Source organism: Lolium perenne, chromosome 3 (assembly GCF_019359855.2).
Source record: "Lolium perenne isolate Kyuss_39 chromosome 3, Kyuss_2.0, whole genome shotgun sequence".
NCBI lineage: Eukaryota > Viridiplantae > Streptophyta > Magnoliopsida > Poales > Poaceae > Lolium > Lolium perenne.
The window spans coordinates 174,608,778-174,625,202 of record NC_067246.2 but is presented as its reverse complement, the minus strand read 5'-3'; the positions used below and the strand labels follow the sequence as shown (position 1 = coordinate 174,625,202).

The 16,425-nt window shown below is 45.4% G+C and overlaps 1 protein-coding gene across 5 annotated transcripts; it reads left to right on the top strand.

Moving 5' to 3' along the window:
• The first annotated feature begins 10,779 nt into the window (after positions 1 to 10,779).
• Positions 10,780 to 16,028, top strand: LOC127342656 (DEAD-box ATP-dependent RNA helicase 15). Of its 5 annotated transcripts, none has more exons than XM_071828244.1 (13): positions 10,780 to 10,827; positions 10,912 to 10,969; positions 11,055 to 11,178; positions 11,282 to 11,382; positions 12,318 to 12,490; positions 12,579 to 12,810; positions 12,942 to 13,060; positions 13,711 to 13,767; positions 13,865 to 14,049; positions 15,241 to 15,385; positions 15,458 to 15,541; positions 15,625 to 15,688; positions 15,810 to 16,028. In XM_071828244.1, exons 3-13 carry the CDS (start codon positions 11,063 to 11,065, stop codon positions 15,818 to 15,820), a joined length of 1,287 nt encoding a protein of 428 aa, XP_071684345.1. In that variant the 5' UTR covers positions 10,780 to 10,827; positions 10,912 to 10,969; positions 11,055 to 11,062; the 3' UTR covers positions 15,821 to 16,028. The 5 variants fall into 5 exon arrangements, with proteins under 5 accessions (XP_071684345.1, XP_071684344.1, XP_051224605.1 ...); XM_071828243.1 differs by having other exon boundaries at positions 10,810 to 10,827; positions 11,058 to 11,178; XM_051368645.1 differs by lacking the exon at positions 10,780 to 10,827 and having other exon boundaries at positions 10,834 to 10,969; positions 11,058 to 11,178.
• Positions 16,029 to 16,425: the final 397 nt, after the last annotated feature.

The window sequence follows — 16,425 nt, the reverse complement described above, 5'->3', positions numbered from 1 at the left end:
CCACTCTCCGGCGGCAGAGCTGATGCCAATACCATTGTCTTGGCCATTTGCTCAATGGGGACTCGATATGGTGGGGAAGTTGCACAAAGCTTCGCCAGGAGGATACGAGTACATGTTGATTGCTGTCGATAAATTCACCAAGTGGATAGAAGCAAAGCCGATAAATTCACCAGATGGAGAATCAGCAGTCAAATTCGTAAAGGGCATCGTTTTTCGATTTGGAGTACCTCACAGCATCGTCACAGACAATGGTAGTAACTTTACGTCCAAGGAATTCAAGGAATACTGCGCGGAAGTGGGCATCAAATTGCACTTTGCGTCAGTTGGGCACCCGCAAACCAATGGCCAAGTCGAGAAAGCCAATGGTATCATCACCAACGGTATTAAAAAGCGTCTGCTGGGACCACTTAAAAGGCTCGCCATACTTGGCCAGAAGAATTGCCAAGTGTTTTGTGGAGTATCCGAACAACACCAAATACGGCGACACAAGAAACTCCGTTCTTCCTCGTCCACGGAGCTGAGGCAGTACTGCCAATTGAGATAGAGCATGATTCTCCAAGAGTGACAGAGTATGACGAGGAAACTTCAAGAAAGGCTTTGGAGGACGACGTAGATGCACTCGACGAAGCTCGAGATGAAGTACTTTCACGAGTTACCAAATACCAACAGGACCTCAAAAACTACCACAGTCGACGGTTGAGGCCAAGATCTTTCCAGGTTGGAGATTTGGTCCTACGGCTAAATCAAAAAAGTACTGAAAAGCTCGAGTCACCATGGCTAGGCCCTTACGTCGTCACAGAAGTAATCGAAGGAGGTGCATACAGGATCAAGGACAAGAAGACAGGGGTTCCCGAGAAAAACCCCTGGAACGTGGCGCAGCTCAGGCGATTCTACGCCTAGAGTCGAAATATAGTCCTACTCTGTAAAAATACAATGTACTGAAACGCCCGCGAGTTTTCAGACGCACTCTTTTCCTTTTCAGGGCACCGAGTGGGGCTGGAAAGGTTTTTAATGAGGCGGGCTCGTGGTGCTGCAATATAATAAAGATAGTGGAGATATACTTCTTGTTTTTCGACATGCCCGGGGGCTAAATGCCTTCAAGGTTACAAAATATATACAATATAGATGAACTAGACTTACAAAAATATTTCGCCTTGGTACAGAATACCTCGCCAAATAGAAAACTAGGGGTTAACACCCATAAATATAGTATACTCGTTCAAACTCTATCGCTTTGGTTCAAAAAACCTCGCAACAAAAATATAGAACGTTGCCACCAAGACACTCGGGGGCTTGACGATGAAAAACAGAAAAAATATATACATAGGTGACAGCTTTACAATATAAGATCATGATGCACCAAGGAGAAAATACAGCAAAGGAAGAACTATCAGCGGATGCCTAACACATGGTCTATGGTTATTCGTTCATTAGAAGCATGAGTACTATGCTCAACATAGCTACCCTTCACGAAGAACTCAGCATCCATCCGAAGAAGTTCATCCATCATATCTTCGGCTACAGGAGTCACAAGATCATCAATTTTGCCCATGTTTCTCTTCCTTTTTGACATCTTGGCCAAGCACTTGGAAACAATTTGATCCATGGGCAATTTCGGATAGCAAATCTTTATCATCATCATAGAAAATCTTGCGCCAGCAGAGAGTTGAGCCCGCACAAAGCCATGGATTCGAGGAGCATCTCGAAATTTTTCCATCAAAGCAGGAAGAGTTTCTGGCATCTTGTTGCGTGGGAACATGGTTCCATAAACTAAAAACAAAGTCTTCGTACAGAAGTCGAGGAAATCACGGACCTGAGCCGCGCGATCTTGGAATCTGACAATTTGGCGGGTAATGCGTTAGAGTAACCCAAAAGTTAGAACCATGTTGTGCAGCAAGTCTGAGCAGAACATTGGCTCGAGCTTCCACACGTTGATCTTCGGCAGCAGTATCCAAAAATGAGCCTGGTCCAGCGAAGAAATTGTCAAGGAAGGAAAAATAGCAAGAACAACATCAAGCATGGTTATGAACAGGAAACATACTTGTCAGGTCCAGGCTGGCGTCAGTCATTAGTTGAAGCATATAATTTTCTCGAGAAGAAGCTTCGGTAGCCTCAAAGAATAAAGAAGATCCTTTGCAACAATGGCATCTTGAGCCTGTTGAAGAGCAATTTTTTCTCTCTCCGAAGACCTTCGAGACTGTTCCATTAGCACAAGCATTTGTTTTTTCATGGATTGAAGTTGTTGGCGAAGTTCTTGCAACCCTTGCGACAAGTGTTTACTTGAAGAACCTTCGATAAGGATGTCATCGATAAGGGTTTTCTTCGAGAAAGAAGAAGCATGCGAAGTATCGGCAGGACAAGGATTGGCGGAGTAGTTATCAAATATCAACTGGAAAAGAAAGTCTTAGTATCAATGATCATGCAAAAAAAGGATTTCATTGATCTTCAGAAAATTTACAAGGATATTACAGGAGGAGTTCTTCAAAAGGATTACTACGACTATCGTCGCCAAAACTAGTGTGGCGACAATATCTAAAGAAACAGAAAATAAAGAAAAGAAAAAGACAGGGCATTCAACTAGACCTCCGGCTTAGACGAGCTAGGAGTCGAAGTTGGCTTGATTCCAAGATATGCCAGGATTTTCTTTGTGTTGGGCTTTGCCGCCCTGATCAGTGCTCGCCATTTTGTGGTCTCCATCTCTTCTGTGTCGCCCACTTTCGTCCAGTCGATAGTTTGTTTGATCGGCCAAGAACCAAGGCGACAAGTGCTTTGACAAAGAATCTTCATGTTCTCTTGGCGCATGTTCAGTCCAAGATCTTCTGGTGGATTGAAGTCCTTGGCAAGAGCAAGAAAAGTCTTGGGTTCCGTTTTCTTCGGGAAGAAGTAGGGGAACAGCCGTGACAATCCTGCGTCAGCCTGTTCAATTCCTTCACGAGTTTCTGTTCCATGAAACTCAAGGATAGAGAGTGCGTCGAGAAGAGGATCGTTGTCGGGATCTTCAAGCTCAAATTCTTGGTTTGTTTTACCTGTCGAAGAAAATATATGTTGGTCGACAAGCAAGTAAAGAAAAGTAAGTCTAAAGAGGACAGAATAGATCGACAAACTTACTGACAAAGCGCCGATTCTGCGAGTTCAAGCGCTTGATGATCGATTTTTCACGAGCAGCCTGTGCGGCCTTATGCTCGTTCAAAGAAGTCTCGGCATCATGAAGTCTTTTCTGCAGATCTTCGACACCAGCAGCTTCTGCCTTGGCCTTCTCAGCCTCTGCTTTAGCTTTGCCAGCATCAAGTTCGGCCTTCTTGCGAGCCGCCTCACTTTGCTCTAATTTTTGAGCAAGCGTGTCGGCAAGTTTGTTGGCCTCCGCAAGTTTTTCTGCCAAAATAGTTAAAAATAGTCAAAATAGCGATAAAACAGGAGTAAGAAGTCATGAACAAAGGCAAGCAAGGAGTCAATACCTTCGGTTTTGCTGGCATACTCACGGTACCCAATGAATTGGGCACCAATGCGAATAAGCTCTTTGATCATAGGCTATCAAAGAAGGATAAAGAAAGAGAACGTCGGTACGGGAAAAATATGATGGCACAAAGAAGCAAACAGAGGAAATATAGACAATGACAGCAAGAAATTAAAGACTTACATCATCCAGAAGAGGACTCGAGGAGCTGCCCAATTGTAGGGCAGGCTCCGTGACTGTTTCAACCCTTGTCCTTTTTGGTGAAGGGACAAGGGGGCTTGCAGGAGCAGCAGGTTCGTCGATGTTTTGTTGAGGAGGCGAAGATTCCTCTCCTTCAACGTGCACCTCAGAAACTAGAGTGTGCGACGTACTCGTTCGAGCAGTCGCATCAAAAGCTGGTACTTCTTCCTCGTCACCACTACGATTAAATGGCGGCAGCATAAAAAGCAAGATAGACAAAAATCTTCGAGTACAAAAATAAGGGAAAGTAATAGGTGACTTACGAGCTGATGAGGGCCTCAAGGTATGGATCAAAAGCTGCCTTCCGGCGTGAAGGAGCAGCTTCTTCGGCTTTGGAGGTGCCGGAATCTTCGACTTCAGCCCTTTTCCTTTTGTTCTTTGGAGAAACAGCAGGAGGAGGAGACTGTGCCGAGGTGGTACCTTCGGATTCCGCTTCCTTTTCAGAGGATCCCGCAGATTTTCGAGAACCTGCGGGATCACTATCAGGGACAGGAGCATCTTGGCTGTCTTCAATGACAACAGCTCGTTCTTCGACTTTCCCACCTTCAGGAAGGGGAGGAAGCGAGACAAGGTCTGGATAGTTCTATATGAAAACAAGGAAAAAGCGTCAGCAAAAGAATTGTGCAAAGAATGGTAAATGAAAATGAGTAAAGTCGACAAAGGTTACCTCGGGGAGCGCATTGGTGGCGATGTATGGTTTTACGCGGCAAGAAGAAGGGACAGGATCTTTTTTGCTGAGGGAGGAGATTTTTCAGACAAGTTTCTCTAAGTCCTTGACCTCTAAATTCACCGACAACCGATCCGCATCCTTGTCGCCAGCATACTTCCAGAGAGGGTATTTGCGAGCCTGAAGAGGCTGCACTCTAATTCTAAGAAAATAGGCTGTGATTTGGATACCTGATAGCTCTTTGCCGCGAGTGTTTTGCAACTCGTGGATGCGAGTCATCAATGCCTCTGTCGCCGTTTTTTCCTCTTCGGTAGCCTCTGCGTCCCAAGAGCGGCGACGATAGATTTTCTCGGCACCGTCGAAAGGAGGAATATTGTCTTCAGCACATCCATTGTTTTCCTCATGGATGTACAACCACTTCTTGCGCCACCCTTGAACTGAGTCAGGGAATTTGACGTCGAAATACTCGACATCGGGGCGAACGCAGATAACAATGCCGCCTATATTATAGGCGACATTGGGAGAGCCATTACGGCGACAAAAGAAAATGCGCTTCCATAGCGCCCAGTTAGGCTGGACGCCAAGGAAGGCTTCACAGAGGGTGATGAAAATGGAAATGTGGAGGATGGAATTGGGCGTAAGATGGTGAAGTTGCAGACCGTAAACAAAAAGCAAGCCTCGAAGGAAAGGATGAATGGGGGCAGAAAGGCCGCGGATAAGGTGGTCGACGAAACTAACCCAATACTCCATTGGAGGTGTTGGGTAGCTTTCTTCGCTGGGGAAGCACAGCGCTTTGGGCTTCTTGCTGATCCCCAGTTTCTTCAAGAGGTTGATGTCTTGGGCGGAGATTTTGGATCTCTCCCACTCGGCGCGTCCCAGATCCACGGAAGCCATCGTCGATTCTGGCGTGCTGTGTCTGGTCAATCTACGCGGTGGCATCAACAATGGCGCAGGAATGCAGCTTGGGAGAAGATGAGCTCAAGGAGTTGTGGGGCGCAAGAGGAGTTTTTGCAGAGGAGAGCAGGAGAACGGCGCGAGCGGAGGTGCTCGAGGAAGAAGAAGGGGATCTTATATAGAGGTACGGCCAAGCGGCGCACCGTTGGATGAAAAAAAGTGTGCGGCAGATGATGACCACGTGGAACGGGGGTAAAAAAAGAAGTAATTTAATCCTGGAGAAGTTACAGTGCGTGCGCCAGGAAAAGCGGAGGTCGTGTGTCCCCCACTTGCACGACGTGTCAAGATAATGGGTAATTTGGGCCCACAAGGCAGCGAGAGAGGACTTCTCGCAATTTCAGGACTTACAATCGTGGCTATCGTCAGCAGTAACGTCACTTAGCAGGAGAAAAATTCGACTCAATAGCTTCATAAAAAAAGGCGACAGGGAAAAACATTGGAGAGCTTTCGATCAAATACAAGTTTTTGATCAAATGCTCGGGGGCTACTTCAAAAAAATGAAAAGATCAAGAAAGGCAAAATAGAAATGGCGTGAGCCTATGATCAAATACAAATATTTGCTCATAACCTCGGGGGCTACTCCCATCGGGAGCGCTGTTCGCGCACCCGAGAGATTTGAAAATTTCGGGAAAGAAAAGAAATATAGCAGCATAAGGCGTGGAGCCTACACCCAAGCACAAGTCCTTGGCTGTAGCCTCGGGGGCTACTCCCATCGGGAACGCTGTTCGCGTGCCCGATGAAATTATAAAAAAAAAGAGAAGAAAAGAGAAGAAAGAAAGATGGAGAAAAAGAAGAAGAAAAAAGTGAGCATATTTCGAGTTATATGCATAACTCTACATATACTCCCATCGGGAGAGCAATATAAGTCATCCGTTGACTCAATAAAATGTGCCATTCCAACAGCCGAATAAGCACTCGACAATATATTCTCATAACGCCAAAGTTGCGATCAATTTCTGAATGCCGCAAATTTGCGAAGGTAAGACCCCAGATCCGTTCTGTGTGGCGTGGCGCCGTCTCTGACGTCGGTTTGCTACTTTTATCCGTATCAACAGATACGAAGAAAAATCCTAACGGACGCGTTAGATACCCGATAAATATGACTGGGACTCGACATAATGGTAAGACCTTAAGCGGCACCTGTCGAAGTTTACACCAGTATCCCGAGATCATGTCCAGGGACGTGATCTTGAAGTAGGTTTTTGCGGATTGCCACTAGAGCAGTTAACTAGTACCTGATCCGTCAGATGAACTAGCCCCAATTACCATTATCCCTGTACAATATAGAAATTCATAAGAAGAAATATAGGGAAGTTTTAAAGTTGTCGAGTAAAAATAAACAGTGGAGATTTTCCCTGACTCTGCGATTCAAGCAAAATCTCGGGGGCTACTGACATAGGCATCCCCAATGGGCCTGCCGAAGATAGTACCCTGGGTTTACTGAAGGCCCACGACCCGAAGAATATGAAGATTCGGAAGCCCAAGTCGATATTAAGGAAAGTTAGAATTGTAATAGAGGTGGTGTTTGTAATCTTGCGGGATGAGTTGTAAACCTTCCCGGACTCTGTAACTTGTACAACACGAATCCCTCGGCTCCACCTCCTATATAAGGGGGAGTCGAGGGACAAAGAAAGCATCGGATCATTGTCTCTCAAACCCTAGTTTTCGTAATCGTCGAGTACTTTTCGGCTAAAACCTTCGAGATCTACTTGCCCTCTACTTCCAACGAAACCCTAGTCTACAACCCGTAGGCATTGACAAGTTAATCCCTTGTCATTCGGTGTGTGGTGTGAGTACCGCATCTTGGGGTGAGGCCTTTGTGGCGTTGGTGTGCATCGAGCAACCACACCTCAAGGTGAGCCTCTTGTGGCGTTCGGGAGCACTAAGCCACCGCACCTCTCCAACGGAGATTAGCACTCGCAAGAGTGTGAACTTCGGGATAAATCTTCGTCTCCCGCGTGCCTCGGTTATCTCTATACCCGAGCTCTTTACTTATGCACTTTACCTTGTGATAGCCATCGTGCTTGAAGTTATATATCTTGCTATCACATAAGTTGCTTGTATTGCTTAGCATAAGTTGTTGGTGCACATAGGTGAACCATAGTATATAGGCTTTGGGCTTGACAAAGTAAACGCTAGTTTTATTCCGCATTTGTTAAGCCCATCTCGTAAAAGTTTTAAACCGCCTATTCAACCCCCCTCTAGGCGACATCTGTGTCCTTTCACCTATAACTCAACTTCCTATATTTAGTCCTCTAAATTTTTCTCTGTAGAACCGAACCTCAAAAACGTAGAGGACTAAAAAAGTCAACATAATTTGCTAATTTGAGCACATGAATACATGGCAACATATAAAGTAAGTAGATTTATAATGCATATAAGTAGATTCATAATTCATATATAGTCATAAAAATTTATAACACCATCTAAACCCGATAAATTGATAGTCTTACAAGTTGATAGCACAATCGATCAAACACTTGTAAACCACCGAACATCTCCATCAGTCATCACCCAAAGCAAACTTCCTCCTATTAGAGCGCATTACTAGAACATGACACCTATTCATCGATGACATAGACCAAACATCTCCACTAGTTCTTAGATTAAAGTTGTCATGGATCTCTTTCCAAAAATTGCTTGAATGCTTGCTTATCCCCAACAAGCCTTTGATGATTCCATGCAAAGTACAAATCCTTGTCCTCATTTTCACTCCATTTTGCTTCTCTCTTCCTCTTGCTACGAATTTAAACGAACAAGCATCATCATCATCCGCTGAAATTCAATAAAATTTCACTGCAGAAAAAGGGGATAAAACACACCTTAGCGGATCGGGTGCCAGTGCCGGCGCCGACTTTAGTGCTAGTGCAGGGGCTGCTGCCAGCGCCAGAGCTGATGCCGGAGCCGAAGCGGCGCCGATGCGGTTGCTTCCGCCGGCGCCCACACGAGCTCCGGGGGGTCCTTGAACCCTAAATCTGGCGAGTTGGCGCAGCACATGGAGGAAGAAGACATGCCGGAGGTGCGTGGCCGCGCGAATCCGGCTGTACCTCGACGAATCTCGGCCGCGGTCACTTGAATCCGTCGGCGTCGATGACCTATTTTCTCAAGGTTGCGCCACTCGATTCCGACGATATAGGCTGCCAGCGGCTACATGAAGAAGGTAGGAGGGTCGAGGGAGCCTATGAGGAGTTAGTAATGACCATGTCAAGTCATTGGACTGGTTGATGAGCAGCCGTCGGCGGGGATGCAACGCTGCGAGGGAGAACCGGAGGCGAAGTCAGAGGAGTAAAACTTTTTATCCAACGGCCGTGGAGGCCGAGGACCAAAATTTTCCTCTTCCAAAACCGTTAGGGCTTCGGCTATGGGCAGTTTTGGCCATCAGTGGCGTATACTTAGTGTTATAAAGTCTTTTTAGGCTTCGGTTAGAGATGCTCTTAAAGCTGCAACTCAACTCAACTAGGGTGCATGCATAGAAGTCCTTTTCTTCTCCTTTCCCCACCGCTCTTCTCCCGTAGTTCCGCCCTCTAGATCCAGGGTGGCTGGCCCCTCGCTCTCCTCTCTAGTGGTGGCCGGCTACGAGTAGGTGAGGGTCTCCACAAAAGTAGATATGTCTTCCTAGTTTGGTTTTTTTTGGCGCTATGCTGTTGTTCTGGAGTGGAGCGCCGATGCTTGTGGGTTGCATCAGGATGTTTCTAGCGGTCTTCTTTATCCCCATGTCATTTCAGTGGTTGAAGCCAGAGACAGTGAGGAGAGGCGTTGCCGCCATCTCTATCAATAAGCTCATGGTGGTTCTTCTAGATCTTTTTCTGGAGGAGTGTTGTTGTGCATGTGACGTGAAGCACCCTAACGACCAGAGTTCGATCCCTGTCAGGGACGAATTCTGGAATTGTCACGCCAAGTCCCGCTTCTACTATATCAATAGTGTTCTAGTTCCTCCTAGACACTGTTTCATTTTTTTTCATGGAGATGGTGAAAGGGAGATGGGGGCCAGAGCTTTGTGTCATGGTGTATATGGGTTCTGAGCACATCAACAATGGTGGTTTTGGAGCTACACCACCCAACATAGTGGTTGAGAGGTGGTCTTCTCTGGAAGCGATGCCGCCCACGAAGTTGGTTGATTGGTGGCCTCTGCGCCATGGTTTCTTCAGGTCGAATGGTGGCCATCCTCTTTCCTCCCGGCCAGTGGGCCAGATGGGAGGCAGCAACTCTCTCCTTGCGAGTTCTTTGGACCAGCCATGGAGGCATCGTCGTACCAAGATGTCTCGTCCCTGGTGCCAATGGTGTTATGCTAGTGCTGGAAGGGTCTTGGACCCGATTGCATTTTCCACGAGGATGTTGAGGTCCTCCTTGCACAAGTTAGGGACCAAGTTGTATTTTCCTGATTTTTTGAATGTGGATGCAAAATGTACTATCTTTATATTAATATTTTTTGAGGATTTTATATTAATATATATGTGGTCTCTAGGTCCTTTTTGTGTTCAAAAAGAAAAAAAAGCTCTAACGGGCCAAGCAAGTGGATTCCGCCGCTCCCCTCCCCTCCCCTGCTACAGTAGAGAGAGGCGGAGGAAAAGGCGACTCGGGAGGTCCAGGTCTCGCCGGCGATTCCGCCGCTCCCCTCCGCCTCCGGGTCGCCGTTTTGGCACCGGGAGGTGGGGGGGGGAGCTCTGGTAATCGGTCGTGCGTGTACATAGGTTTATCTAGGTGTGAGTGCCCCCGGCGACATCGAAGACGGCGGCGATGGCGTCCGCGAGTTGGGCGTGGTCCTTCCCCTCCGTTCCCCGTTCTGGCCTTCGTGCCGGGGAGGTCGTGAAGGTTCTTTGTCGGGTGAGTTCTGCTGTCCTTGCTTCTCCGGCCGGCCATGGTGGCGAGGGGAGGAGGAGATGGTGGTGCTCGATCCGTTTTTGGTGCTGGTGCTCGTGCTGGTCTTCTACTGCGTCTCTGCTCCGGCCGGCCGTGGTGGCGAGGGGAGTGGGCGTCTGGAGCTGGTTGGGTGCTGGTGGTGGCTAGCCTGGGCGACGGCGAGTTGGCTGGTTGTTCGGTGGAAGCGGGGAGCAAGCGTTGTGGCCGTGTTCGTTCATCGGTTTCGGTTTCCGTCGCGCGGCGGCGGACGGCTCAGCGGTCTTCTACAAGGCGTGGAGGCGCTTCCTTCCCGGCGGCAGGCGGTACGGCAACTCCGGCGTGGTCTAGGAGCTTGGGGTTCGGCGTGGATCCGATTGCGTTTCTTCTGGTGGCTTGGGGTGCCTTTTGCACTTTTCGTGGTCCTCTTTGTATTTTTCTTTTCTCTTTTGGACCTGCTTGTAAAGTGTGTGGAGCTTCCTAATATATGCGTCGGATCCTTCCTCAAAAAAAAAAAAAAAAAAAAAAAAAAAAAAGCTCTAACGGGCCAAAGTCTCATCCCAGGTCTGACAAGAGGTGCTGCGATCTAGGAAAGGCGCCCCAGGGCAGGCCATAGCCACAAATCCGGTCCTCCCCCTGGATTCGCGCTCGCCTCCGTCCCAAATACCCACAAGAGGCAAGAACCCTAGATCCCCAATCCCGCCCCGCCCGCGTTTGACCCCTCTCCCTGCTCCCTGCCCTCTGACTTCTCTCTTTGCAGCCGCCTCCGCTCCAAATCCGCCCCGCTTCCTCTCCATCTCCGCGTCACAGATCTCGAGGTGAGTGATTCGTGGTTGCTGCTAACCTTGGTTGGATTCGCGCGGCTTCTTCTCCCCGGGCGCTCACCATTGTCTCCAATCGCAGCAGCCAGGATGGGAGAAGCCAAGGACAACGAGGTGTACGAGGATGATCTCGTCGACTACGAGGAGGAGGTGGAGAACGTCGTGGACGACGCAGCCGCCAACGCCTCGGTTGACGTAGCCAAGAAGTACGTGACATCGATGCTTCTAGCCCTAGCCGCTGCTTTTCTTGCTAGGGTTCGTGGTTGAGCGTTCTGATCTGACTTGGCACGGTTCGTGTTGTTTCGACAGGGGGTACGTGGGAATCCATAGCTCAGGGTTCAGGGACTTCCTGCTCAAGCCAGAGCTGCTCCGCGCCATCCAGGACTGCGGGTTTGAGCATCCTTCCGAAGGCAAGCTATTGTTCTTGGTTATTCATTCGTATTAGATAGTGGCCTCAGAGGATTCAATCCACATAATTAATGTTCCATGGACTCTTGAGTCCCATTTATTTGCTCGTTTAACAGATTTATTAGACATATATATTTCGTACCTGGATTAGTAAGAGTACCGACGCCTATCTGATTGTATGACTACTATGGATTGAGAGTTGGGACCAGTGCACTGGTTTACATATCACGATAATGCTTTTAGAGATTCAGTTAGAACTGCATTTTCTGATTGAAAAGGAGAGGGAGAGAAAGAGAAAGAGAAAGAGAACACTTAAACTTAATATAATTTTGTTGCTCGTATTGTTTGTTGTAGCCCCCTATCACTGGCACATCTAATAAGCTTTGCTACCTGAATCTTTACTGTGAACTGTCACTGCATTGACCATTAAAATACATTCCTCAACAAATGAAACACAATAAAAATCACTTGTTTCATTTGTTGTACGCTTCCCCGTGAGGCGCTATTGCTCTGTTATTCTGTTAGCAGAGATGCCTGCATGCCATATATTTGATTCATGTCCTTGGTATCAAAGCACTTGTGCACTCTGTTGTTGTATACGATTTTCTTGCAAGGACTGTAGAAAAGAACAAAAGGTTTTAGTATGAAGAAGGACAAATGCAAATAAAGAAACTGTGCAATAACAAGAAATTTTATTCGATGACTTAGTTGTTCTATTCTAGTATTAAATCAAATTCCATCATCTATCTTTGAATATGTTTCCTGTTAGCCTGTCCTGCTGTGACCATAAGTTTCCTGTTTTGCTGATGTACAGGTATAATTTCTTCTGACACTTTCTGTTGGGGGAGATGACATGGTAAAACTTTCCATTAACGGGTCCAGAAGGTTAATATTTCTCACTGGGGTGCTACTCCAATTTTGTTTGGCTCCACATCAGTGCAACATGAATGCATCCCTCAAGCCATTCTCGGAATGGATGTCATCTGCCAAGCAAAATCTGGAATGGGAAAGACTGCTGTTTTTGTCCTCTCAACTCTCCAGCAGATTGATCCCGTTGCTGGTCAAGTAGCTGCACTCGTTTTGTGCCATACAAGGGAATTGGCTTACCAGGTTTGAATACATGTTTTCTCATTTTTATTCTGTGAATGTTAGGTATATCTGCTGGTGCTAATTCTCATTTTTTACTTTATACATGTAGATTTGCAATGAATTCGAGAGGTTTAGCAAGTACCTGCCAGAAACTAAAGTTGCTGTCTTCTATGGTGGGGTTAACATAAAAAACCACAAGGATTTATTGAAGAATGAATGCCCTCATATCGTGGTTGGCACACCTGGAAGGATCCTGGCTCTGGCTAGAGACAAGGACCTTCCGTTGAAGAATGTGAGGCATTTCATTCTTGATGAATGTGACAAGATGCTTGATTCACTTGGTAGGCTGCTGTTTTCTGGCCATTTTTCTATGTTATAATAGTTCAAACTTAGTGCCTGCTTGTTGGTTTGCACTATTTTTGTAGGCAATAGCTCTCACATGAACTATTAACTTATATATCATATTCTTCAGACATGCGTAGAGATGTCCAGGAGATCTTCAAAATGACACCCCACGAGAAGCAAGTGATGATGTTTTCAGCAACACTCAGCAAGGAGAGTCGCCCGGTTTGCAAGAAATTCATGCAAGATGTAATTTCACGCGGCTTATCTCATTTCAGTAGTGCTTCTTCGTATTTAAGTCCCTCCGTCAATCTGGTGGTTATGCTCGTACATAGATAGGAGAGGTGGCTGATTGTTATCAGTAGGATTGCTGGTTGCTTGGTCATTTTTGGTGGATTGAGTTGTTTGGCTACTTATTTCTTGGCATTAGTTTTGTCAATTGGTGTCTGTGCACATCCTGAGGGGCTCTGATGAAGTGAAGTCTTCTGTTCTCAGTGTGCATTGTGAACCAACGTTGAAGAAATTGGTAACTGGGGTTGGTAGGGCACCGATGTCGTAGAGTTTTAAGTCCAGTGGGAGGTTTTTTGTAACTGTCTGCAGCCTGCACATTTTTGGATTCCGCTGCATCAGAGTAAACTGCTTCTGAATCTCCTACCCTTTCATGGTCAAGGCAGACAAAGCAGCTTTCTTCTGATCGGAACTCTTATAGCAAGCACTGTTGCAATATTTGTTGGCTGCACTTTGGCAAATGTCAGTGCCAATTGTGCATAAATGGAGCTCCTGGAGGAAGCTGAAAGTTCTGACTCGAGAAGAACTGATATGCCATTCTTTTGGAGTGGCTAGAGTTACCTTTGCTGCCAGAATTCTAATATATTTGTCTATCATTTGTCACCTTACAGCCCATGGAAATTTATGTCGATGACGAGGCTAAACTGACACTTCATGGACTAGTTCAGGTATTGCAAATTATCAATTAGCCAATTGTGCTTCTGTATTCATCTCGTGTCAATTATTTTTTGTGAAACCTTGTCAACATTTTTTCCCTGACTCCAGCACTACATAAAACTAAGTGAGGCGGAGAAGAATCGGAAGTTGAATGATCTCTTAGATGCACTCGACTTCAACCAAATTGTGATATTTGTTAAAAGTGTGAGTAGAGCTTCAGAACTTAACAGGCTTCTCTGTGAATGCAATTTTCCTGCGATCTGCATACATTCTGGAATGACACAGGAGGAGAGGTACGTGTTTTCTTATTTCTTTTGATTGTTATTATACTGTCTTTTGATTCTTATGGGCTGATTTTAGAATTGGCCTCTTTGTTTACGAAACAATGGCTTGAATGTAGATCCCTATCGACCTATTATTCTAATGGTGTCTTTCCCTGACTGTACTTGCATATGGTTTAGATTATTTGGCATTTTGCATCATGCTGTTAGTTCACATTTGGTTTGTTCAGTCTGCTCAACATTCTGGTATTGGTGGCAGAAAATGCTTTGTTCAGTGATAAACAGTTGAACAGTTAGCCATGTGATTCATTATGGTGAAATTGGTCATTGATTTCTGTTTGTAGAAGGATATCACATCTAGTATTGAGAATTAACTAAAAAATAAAATTGTGGTACCCCCATGGTCCCATGTTGTTATGCTCAGAATCTGGTTGAAAGCCAACATAGCAAGATCCTTCACAATAATGAGCATTGATGCTTCTATATACTACCTCCATCCCAAAGGTTGAGGCTTATATTATTTTTAGAAAGTCAAACTATGTCAAGTTTGACTAAGTTTTTACCAAGAATCATTAACATGAGAAATACAACATCAGTATCATTAGATAGATAATGAAATATATTTTCGTATGGTATCTGCAAAATATTATATTTGTTGATAGATTCTTCTAAAGTTTGTTCAAACTTTACTTGGTTTGGCTTTTCAAAAAAAAAAAAAAAAAGCCTTCAGCTTTGGGATGGAGCAGTAGTTATTTAATCGCTAGTATTTGTTGATCTCCAGTGGAGTTGATGATCAAGGTTTTTCTTGCAATATAGTTCAATGATCTCGGGTCGCTCAACTGGGCACGGTTAATCATCTGACTAGTCCCCCAGCAACATGGATCTGACTAGTAACCAGCTAATTATAGACTACTCTTTGAGTTGGTACCCGCAGCAACTCAGCTCAACTTTATGACTTGTAGATAAAGCGGGATATGCCAGATCCCGCAAATCACAATAATTAGCACAAACTATAGTACAGGAAACCAATCCGCATGTACCTAAATTTTGCTCTTTTGGAAACCCAATCCGCCCCGCATAGTCTGCCGCTTGCACCCCAACTTGTTGACCATTGGTTCTATTATGTGTATCTGCAATTTGCTTTATTTTCCAGTTTTTCAGTTATTGCTCATATCTTTTATCTGAATATTGTTGCTTGCATAGGTTGACCCGGTATAAGAACTTCAAGGAAGGACACAAGAGGATTCTTGTGGCTACAGATTTAGTTGGCAGGGGAATAGATATTGAGCGTGTCAATATTGTCATAAACTATGACATGCCTGATTCTGCTGATACATACTTGCACAGGGTAATTGTAACATTGCCTACTATTTGTTTTTGGTGCTATTATCTCTGGCTAATAACATATTCACCTCCACAGGTTGGAAGGGCTGGACGTTTTGGTACCAAGGGGCTTGCAATAACATTTGTTTCTTCTGCCTCTGACTCTGATGTTCTCAATCAGGTTTGTGTAACTGATTTATTTTACATTTTTACTCATCTGGTATGCTCAACCTAACTGGAATTCCGCATATATATTATTTGAAGGTGCAAGAAAGGTTTGAGGTTGACATAAAGGAGCTGCCTGAGCAGATTGACACTTCGACATACAGTAAGTTCGATATCTTGTTATCTTAAATCGAAGTAGTGAATTGGCTTATTTTGACGACGTACTGTTTGTTTGCTGAGTTTATTCCGATAACTAATCTTGTAATACGAACTATAATTGCTAGTGCCATCATGAAGACTGAACTGCGCTGCTTGAACTGGAAACTAGGAGGGTTTGCTTCTCTGATAGAGAACCCTGGCATTTCTATCTGTTTACCATGTAAGAGATGATCCAGTTGTACTTGCGATTAGATGCTCTGAATGTTTTCTACAGTACTTGGACTTATTTGTAACCAAGGAAGATTGTCTTGCCACTTTAATTATGTTAGATTTTGGAGAACTAACTTCAGCATTTCTCTTTAAACTAGTATCTGATCCATTTTTGCTTGGAAAGTAAATGCTTAATCATGATTATAAACATTTCCAAACATCTTTGTAAATTTTATGTGCCCCAGTGGAAGCTCCTCGCCGGTTAGATCATCACTTGAAAAACTAAACTACGTCTGTGTCCATGCGTGTCTCGCCGAGTGGTGGCCCTGCGACTCAGATTGCTCATTTGCTGGAGATGGGTTCTCCGTTATAGCAGTCTGCTGACACTTATTCTTGCATCCTGCACCTGTATGGCTGCATCTAAGATCTTGCCGAGCCGGTTTACTTGCCACTTTTGTTACCTCATCTTTCGACCTGGATTGATTCATCTTTCGGATGCTCCAGGATGTATGCCAGGGTTGCCCTCCCTCA

Bases quoted from the DNA above. Each gene is read 5' to 3' on its own strand.
- LOC127342656 (XM_071828244.1), top strand. From the start codon at position 11,063: ATGGGAGAAGCCAAGGACAACGAGGTGTACGAGGATGATCTCGTCGAC. The intron at 11,179-11,281 runs GTACGTGACATC...TTGTTTCGACAG, and splicing joins TCGGTTGACGTAGCCAAGAA to GGGGTACGTGGGAATCCATA. The intron at 13,768-13,864 runs GTATTGCAAATT...CCCTGACTCCAG, and splicing joins CACTTCATGGACTAGTTCAG to CACTACATAAAACTAAGTGA.